Source organism: Trichoplax adhaerens, genomic scaffold (genome assembly GCF_000150275.1).
Source record: "Trichoplax adhaerens TRIADscaffold_17 genomic scaffold, whole genome shotgun sequence".
Lineage (NCBI taxonomy): Eukaryota > Metazoa > Placozoa > Uniplacotomia > Trichoplacea > Trichoplacidae > Trichoplax > Trichoplax adhaerens.
The window spans coordinates 397,120-406,976 of NW_002060959.1; the positions used below are offsets into that span (position 1 = coordinate 397,120).

General features: G+C 29.9%; 1 protein-coding gene across 1 annotated transcript; it reads left to right on the top strand.

Moving 5' to 3' along the window:
* Positions 1-1,068, top strand: TRIADDRAFT_60707 (uncharacterized protein; the record flags this gene model as incomplete). The annotated part of the gene is made up of 1 exon (XM_002116648.1): positions 1-1,068. One exon carries the CDS (start codon positions 1-3, stop codon positions 1,066-1,068), a length of 1,068 nt encoding a protein of 355 aa, XP_002116684.1.
* Between the last annotated feature and the right edge of the window lie 8,789 nt (positions 1,069-9,857).

Genomic DNA, 9,857 nt, shown 5'->3' on the forward strand with positions numbered 1-9,857 from the left:
ATGGACTCTTTACTTGTTTACAGCCTAAGATCGACGGATCGTTCTTCGCTAAATGATTCTGCTATGAATATGTCAGGGATAAATGACACGATGATCATGCATCTACCTACCGATATGTTGATTGCATTTATTACAATAACTTTATTAGCCTTTCTAGGTCTAACGATCAATACTATCCTCATTATTTTGATGAGCTACAGAAAACATACGAAAACTGCAGCTGATGGTTTAGTTATTCATCTGGCAATCTGTGATTTATTAACAACCATACCGACCTTAATTTACTGCCCAATAATTCTTGCTTTCAATGGTATTGGTTGGCCAATTCATATCATGAGCAGGTTGTGTAAAGGAGTTATTTTCTGTCTAACTACCTTCTACTCGGTAAACGTAGGTACACTAACATTAATGTCCATCGAGCGATATCGCGCTATCATTCATCCAATGAAACCTCGTATTTCTGGCCCAAAAATGGCTGTATTAGTAATATTTTTATGGCTATCAGTTATTATTGTTCCAGCTATTGGAGTAAGTAATACTGAAGCCGATCTCCGCACCAGGTATTTATGTGTATTGCATGGTGCACATCAGCATTTTGTAGTTATCCTCAATTTTAGCTACTACGTCGTTGTAGGTTACATTATACCAGCTTGTATCATGTCATATTGCTACAAAATGATTATTAAAAAATTGAAACAAACATCTTTAGCCAACAAGAATAATTTAAGGATTGAATCAAAACGCGAATTTCAAAAGAATCTTGCTGTTAAAATTTTAATCGCTGTCTCTATAGTCTTTATTTTAACAGGTATTCCTTTGGTTATTGGCTTAATTATTCATATTTATATGGATACTAAACTATCGCATTTGACACAAAATGATCGTAATATTATTAACAGTTGCACTATACTATTCTGGATACTCTTACAATTTGCTCCTCTATATAATCCTATGATACATTTGGCCAAGAAGAAAAATTTTTGGCATACACTCTACAGTAAAAATAATCGCGTCTTACCAATTAGTCATAGTACGTCACCAACATCTTGTTATGGTCTAAAGATTTGATTTAATAGTAAGCTTTGTACGATAATTTATTCCTGCAATAACCATTCATATAGCATCATTTAGTTTATTCTAAGAACTCGTATGTTAATATCATGGAATAGCAATCTATTTAGCTAGATAAGCGTGGCCTGTTTCACGTGTATAAGTTCTAAATAATGAAATCTAGCGGGAAATAGAATGTAACGTTAGTTTATCGACTACATGGTTGCTCTATATTGTTCTCAATAAAGAATCTTTAGCGCTTTACAGGTTTTTCTACTTAACATGTTACTTGAGTTTTAATATAAAACTATATTCTGTTTGTTTTGTTAAAGCAAGTATGTAGCAACACAGTCATCAATGAGAGTACTACTATAACTATCTGTTTAAAGAGATAGGAAATTATCATAACGTCTTCACTGTATGCTGAAACTTTTATGCTAATAGTAACTTATACAAAATATTATACTGTATACTTAAATAGCTACTATGGTTGGCTTATAATGTACGCGATGAATAGTGACGATCATCTAGAGATGGCAATGCAATTATCTAATGCTGTAGTATTTAAATTTTGTGCATTAATTTTTGATTTGATGATAGCAATATCATTTTTCCTTAAAGTCGCAATACAAGTACAGTATTGGCAGTCAATATAAATTATACTCATAGATAATAAATGATTTTTATAACAATCATAGTTATAAAGTTAATCATTCAATTCGTTCTTGGTCTTTATCATTATATATCGATACATATTGGTAATAGACTCGATAAAAGAAAACTTTAAAATGTAGCCTTTGTAGATTATAGCTATGGTGCTGTGTTACTATTACATTATCTAGGCGCTTATAAAGAGTATATTTTGCTACACTAGTTTAAATTGCAAGATATTTGTATTTATACTATAACAATTAAGTACAAGTTCTATAAACTATTGAGTTATTGTCAATTCCTATATATAATGAGAATAATATTATTCTTGCATTGTAGCGATGCGCCCATATTTGATTATATGGATAGCTATATTTGATATTTGATATAGTTAGGTTACTTTGAGTAGATATCATCGTGAATCTAATAATAGATGATTGCTAACTACTATATTAGAAATTGTTGATGACTAATAGCAGCCAGTTGACTAATTATCATACAAGATTTATGTAGCTAGAAACAGTGTAGTTGTTAAGATGCCCTTCGGAGAAAGGGCCTAGACGTTAATAGAAGAGTAATGACACCTTAAGTAGAATGATTTAGATTGTAGAAAATAATGATGAACTATTAGAGAAAAGTATTTTGTTTGATGAATCTTGGCTGATTGTAGATTAATAAAGTTGTCATAGATGGATTTAACGAAATTTTTATAAGAACTGTAGAGACGAACTCACGAAGAAGAAGAGACTTCACTTCGCTTTGAGCTCGGAATACTTTAGATTTTAGACTGGATTCTTGTTGTAATTAATTATTGCTCTACTATTCGTAATACCTTGTAATAAAAGCCCTTTTAGAAAATACCATTTGACGAAGATAGTTATTTTGAGGCGCATTTATTAAATGTTTTTTTTATTTTTTTCTGCATAGATATAACTACGTTTGATAATACCAATTATGAGCAAGTATGATATGATAGATTATTAAAATTTACTAGTGCGAATGTTATCACAGCCGGCAATAAGTTTTTTCGCCACTATTCTGTAACTGACAATTGATACAACTTTTAAAAATATTATTGAAATCATTAAATCTCCCACGTGATTAATTACGAAGTTATTACGAAATATCAGAAATTAACATATGAGAGAATTTTGCTATTTTCCTTCCAATCATAATAATTGTTACTTCTTTGTCGATATGATTATATAATATTCTGTTCTGATTTATCTAAAAGACTGTCTATATTACTAATTGAAAGCAGCCATTGATGTAATTAAGTTGAGTATGTTTAACATAAGTTATACTTGAAGTAAGTGGCTTTATATATGGGAAACTGTATTCTTACGTGTATTTACATGGCACACTAGAGAAAGTAAAATAGATTTTATGTAATTTATGTTCATTAACAGACTGTTACGATACCCACTACCACAGGAATGGCTTGCAATAAAAGCTTAAAGTAATAAAAATTTATGATTTAGATACATAAACTACTGTCTAACCAGTTAGATCAACTAGTAAACTAATAAAATTAGACGTTTTCCATACCTGAATGCTGCTATTATTACAAGATTTTGTGTAGGTTAAGAATCAAGAATTATGACATAAAAGATATGCCAAAAAATGAATATTTAGGAATTCTATTTTGGGATCAGAAGCACATTTGCATATATGCTATTTTCTTTATGTAGGCTTCCAAGAAATTAATTAATCTTTCAAGAATTGATATAGTTTTTTGTCATTTAATTAATATTATTAATGTAATGTATGGCAAAGTTACTACTGATTTATAACATCTATCTATTGTAGTTGCAGTATCGATCGTAAACATTAATGATTATAAAGTCTACCTCCATTAATGCAAATTATTAATAATTTTCTGTCATCTTCATCATTAATTGTACTTTATTGGCTCAATTTAAATTAATAGATATCATCGTTACATATATCATACGATTTCAAAGATTTAACTGAAAAGTAAGGAATATATCTACCTAGAGTCGTAATTCAGTTTTAAGCTTTCAGTGCTATATTGAAATCAAAATTAAATATTAAGTAATTAGCAGACGTGACGTTTGAAAAATATGCTCGAATCGAGATTATTATCTGTGCACTGTTATATGCAAATAAAGTATGTTATCATAATAAATTCGTTTTTTTATATCAAATTAGTGATTGTTTCAGATACAATTACATGAATTAATATTGAGTGAATGACTATTCAAATTCTGTTAACACTCAACAATAATTTTACTTATGCTGTAATATTAAAAGATAGAAACTAGTTCTTCAATTAATTATAAACCTTTTTAAGGTATGGAATAAATGACTAGAGTGATAATGTCATCATTTTTTGTGAGATAGACTATAATAGCCTTAAATAGATGTAGGATTTTAAATTAACGATTTCTTAAGATTAAAATCAAATAAATTAATATAGGACAAATGACTACGCTCAACAATAATTTTATTGATACCATACAAATGAAATATAGAAATTAGTTCTTCAGTTAATTATGAAGCTTTATTAAGATAGGAAGTAAATAACTAGTTTGAAACAGTAATCATTATTTGTAAGACGGTTGAAATAACCTTGAATAGATGTAAGATTTTATATGCCTTTGGGCAGCATATGTAATATGGCAGTGGAATAGAAGGACAATGATCATCTCGTCGAACAGTATAAATTACAATGATTAATGAATTTCTTCTTACGATAAAAAAAGATTTTTAAATATGCATGCATATAAATAATGATGGAATATCAAGGACTAATTAAAACGGGTTTATTGTCTTTAGAGATCACTATCAAGGTAAAATAATAAATCTAAAAGTTTAGACTTTGAGGCAGTCATTCATCTTAGTATTTACATGAATACTATATAAGCAGTTAATCAAATTAATTTATAAGGAACATCAAAATATATCAGTAAATAAAGTAGCAAAGGGAATTAAGAAATCAATATAATCCATTCACGACATAGTTTTTTTTATTATAGATTTCTCCTTAACAGATGAGAATTATTTGATTAAAATAAGTTTTAACGGAGTAGTAAAACTAGTTTATTCAAAGATGCTACGTGTATAATGTGATGTACCAAAAAATTAAAGTTGAGTTTGACAACAAAAGTAATACCTTATGCTACTGTCATTGTGTCAGAATATACAAATGCAATATAATGCTCGTATCTTGAAATAAGCTAAATTTCTGCCAAGACTGCACTAAATTAGTAATCAAGAAATGATTTAATTCCTTGGAATGTTGTGAATTAAACCAATATAATTTTATCGAGCATGATAAGCTATCCAAATATTTGATAAATTGCCTATAAGTTCATGAATTCATCGATCACTGAATACGTATTAGGTGGATGTCATAGTGTTATCACTGTATTATCGAGATTAGAGAAGAAACATCTATACTTATATGGAAATTAATAGTTAAATTGAGGAATTGAGAATAATCTACTTTCAATTCAAATCACTATGATTGTAACTATCTTAAGATAGATTGTAGATTATCGAAGAAATGTTCCGTGATAGGACGTATTGTAATCTGACTATTTTGTATTTGTCATTAGATGGATATGTTCTAAATACTGTCGACTTCAATAGGTAGCAGTAGGTAAAATTAGCTTTAGATTCATTAGAAGGTTTCAACGATAATATTACTAACTAAGATGTCTGAACTATTGTAAAAGTGTCTATAAATGCGCCCTGATGCCTGGTTCAGCGAATCGACTTTTTGATCGTTGTCACAAAACAGCTTTGCAATAAGATAACGTAATATACGATCTATAAGTCAATTCCTTGAACCACGTATCAAGGAACGATATCTGCACTATCACAAACACTTTTGCTTTACTAGCAGACTACACAAAGACTTAAACGCTTCGTATTTTACGTTAAACACTATGTTTGAGAATTCACTTTATTTAGCGATATACTGCATTTATATACTATTCCTCAATAGTTCATGAGTCATAGTTAATACAATTAACCTCGGAATCATTTACTGAATTAGATATCAATTTTAGCTACTGCTCCCTTAATGCAGACAACAGTATTTACGAACATAGACATGTGATGACAAATACAGAATAGTCAGATTACGATATGCCCTATCACGGAACATTTCCATGATAATTTACAATATACCATAAGTAAATTACAATCACAATGATTCGAACTGTAAGTAGATGATTTGCATTCCCTATTATAACTATTAATTTCAGTACGTGTATATGTGTCTCTGTCATAAAAAGTCAATGCTATATTAAAACACAGTATATCCAAATTAGAAGTTAACTAAATAAGGATAGGCTAACAGAATTATGCTAACATAGATATTTCTACTCTAATACAGTACATAACGCTGTCACAATCGCACATTACGTTACCTTGTTGTAAAGCTGTTTTATAACACTGGATAAATACGATATTTGATTCTTTTCTTAGATATTGCATACAACCCAAGTATGATTCCTATTAAAGAGAGTATATAAACTATAAAGAGCGATATAGTTGATATACAAATTGTGGTCTCTGGCAACGATCGACGAGGTATCCTCGTATCCTTTCTGACCCCAAAGTAGGCGTGTAAAAAACATTAAATCCTCGTAATGCAGGAATATAACAGTTCAACTTCAGTATTTAATATGATACTTGTAGGGTAGTAGCATATGCGATAAATGAATAGCCTTTGTGATACTTGAAAAGAAGAATTAGCTTGTATTTTGAAATTTGTATTTAAACAACAGTTGGATTGGTCATTCGTTCTAAGCGTAACACATCGGAGAAGAAACATCACAAGCAATGAATCTTCTGAATATACGAATAGTTTAAAAGATTAAATTTTATGCTGAATCTTTTACGAGCATACCAGTAGTAAAGAATTTTGGATCGGGTACATTTTTCTAAGAATATTGTCCTAAATTATGAATTTCACAAATGATTGGACTATTTAATATAACTAATAATAAAAAATATTTCAATTTCTACTGAATTTTATAGTAGAATAGTATTTATGTCGGCCATTTGAATTAACTACATTTTTCTAAGAGTAACGATGGCCAAAAATTAAGAGTATCCTAAATAATTATTTTCATACTGATGTTTTCTGCACTTATTTATGTTCTTACTTGTTATCTTTATCTTTCTCTCTATAAAATGTTGAATAATCGCTTTATTTGAATATCTTAGCATCTTGTTTAAGACTCCAGAAAAATGCGTATAGTAGAATTAAAATCAATGCAATCATTACACTCATCAACTATAATTCTTACAATGTTGAATATTAGTCAGTTATAGGCATTGTCACGGTGCGCCGTTACTAATGAAGTAACTGTTGATTAATAAATGTTTATGAATAGATAAGATAAGGTTATGTGCTATGTTTAATGCGCTTGTAGCTGATAATAGGATGGTAGAAATGAGATAGAAATAGAAGTTGTTAACAGCTAATTTACTGTAGGTTTATAAGGTGTGTTAATCTCTAAAAATTGAGCCGCATATAGACGAAGGTTAAGCGTCTTAACACCTGATAGCTTGTAGTTATCTAAGTCTGAGAATATCGATATGCATATTTAGTAATGCTATTATACTAATTGATGTAACTTGTAAAGTATGAATTCTCACTCGTTAATATTGAAATTCACTGTAGAAACCTATTTAAGCGCGTGTGTTCGTAGAATAAAGTTAGTATTGCTCAAGAAACGCCAAGACTCATATCGTGAAGAACAGTGTAATAATTAGTCAGTTGTCTGTGGAGATCAGCCGAGAAATCGAGTTCTCAAATACTTCTCTCATAGAAACTGAAAGTACTGGGAGAAATTGTGATGGAGGGTTCGATATCTCAGAGGATTGAGATTTAGTCGCCATTTACTATTATTACAACAAAGGGTTTATAAAAGTTATGCTTTATTGTAGGTTAGTAATGTGAAGTACAGCGAGGTAGTTACGGTAGATCAGCGTGCAAGCAGTCGTGAGTAACGAGTAGAAGTATTAGACTGTGAGAGACTAACTAGAAGACTAACTGAGAGGCTAATGAACTCTGAGGTAGAAATCGCCGGTACTTATAGTTTTAAAGATGGAGCACATGCAGAGAATAGGATTGCGGAATTAGATACAACATATACCATAACAGGTTACAAAATAGCAGATGATTGTAGAAAACAGCGAGTACCGTAATAACTAAATACAGTAGTCTATATATGAATGTAGAGTAAGCGGACTGTAGATCTGTCTAAATATAAGAGCAATACAACATGTCTATATTTAAGAGTAGAATATAGTTACAGAATATTCTAAATACACTACAGAAATAGCCCAAGTTTTAAGTAACTACACTAGAGTTCTTTACTTTCCTATGCCACAAGTGAGGGTTGTGACAGACATTTATTTAATTATTTGTCAGTAGCTACTTTAGTAATTATAGTTTCACGTTGTATTAATCATGATCATACGTTTATGTATTCATTTCTTAATCGATCGTTGCGAAATATAGAAATTAATGCATCAATCTACAAATTACCTTGCCTTTTATCAGCCAGGTTCACTTGGAGATTTATTTTAATACAAGATGTATTTTTACGTTACTAAATTTCTATTTATTTATATTCATATGGCAAATTGAAATTCATTTAGATATTAATAGACATTGCATATGAGATGTGCTGTTGTTTTGCATAACTTTAATCCGTCAGAGCTTGTTCGAAATTCATAGATATCTAGAGTGCACCGTAGCATGATGTTTGGCTAATTGATTGCTACCTGAGCTTTGATTAATTGAAGAGATGAAAAAAAGTTCACCGACTAGCTATTTCATTGAGTAATATGATTTTTAACGGAAGCTTATTCCTATTAGGTAGCCACATATTGAACCGAGTAAAAATAGAAATTGCAGTTCAGATCAGTGCATTAATTATCAAATTATAAACACTGATTCATTACTGCAAATATAAAGATTCTTGATGCGAATTTATTGATTGATTTTGCTATTGGAATTTCTTAAACAATTAATGTTGACAATTAAAGTATAGAACTATTAGCACTATTTTTTATTAATAAAGTTTAAACTTCGATTAAGTACGATTTTAACCGAATGATATCAGGCTTAGAGAAGAAAGAAAAAAGTAAACCTTAGCGAAAAAATTTGATAATACGGCTACTAATGGCAATATTTATGGAAATACTTGATGTAACCAATGTTTACCGCCTTCATTACGTATAAAGCATATTTAATTTCCACTTCGACAGAAATTTTTAATTACAGAAAAAGCTTTCCACTGAATAAAACAACAACTATAACTATTGAAAACTTAATTGGATCCGTCAGGAATTTATTCAAATTATATTAAATGACATTGATTTTATCAGTTACTAATCGCCATAACAACCATTAAACTAGCACCGTCAATATGTCATTGTATAGAGTATAGAGTAACTTGAATTTGTCTCGCCTATTATTTATGATTATTGACAGCTCTAGAAGCAATCAAGATTTCATAATTACTAAAAGAAATAAGATAATAACTCAATTACGTATTTCTCTGTATTCCTGTATCAGAAACAATAAGACTGCATAATCTGACAATTTTCGAATTTTTTTGTTCAGAATGAAACATTAAAAGTTAATTCTTTTCGTAATGCACCATCAGTCAATTTCCAGGAAGATATTGCACATTTTTGGACACAATATATGTCAGCTGGCCGAAGTAATTAGATAGAATTATGGGCAAAATCACCATGATTATCCACGGTAACAAGCACAGTGCGGCAATCAGCAAACTATTTAGAGGACTACCGGAGTTTTAGTAGTATCATTAACCAAAATTATCATTTAACGTAGGCAAAGCCTCTAAATTCGAATTAAGATTTCCTAAACTTTGAAATTCCTGACTTTAATACCTGCTTTAGAAATATATTAATGGTAAGATATCAGTAGATATACTATATAGTTGAAGATTTGTGATCTGCTATTCCATTGTAATAAGTTAGTAAACATTTCTTTACAGGATTTCCGAAAGATCCTTAACATAACGGAATCGAAAAATCAAGATAATGATCAAAGTTCCCTTGAAAGGATTCAACAACTGAGGAGTCTCGGCGTTAGTGCATATCGTGATGGGAATTATAAGCAAGCAAGGCTAATCTAT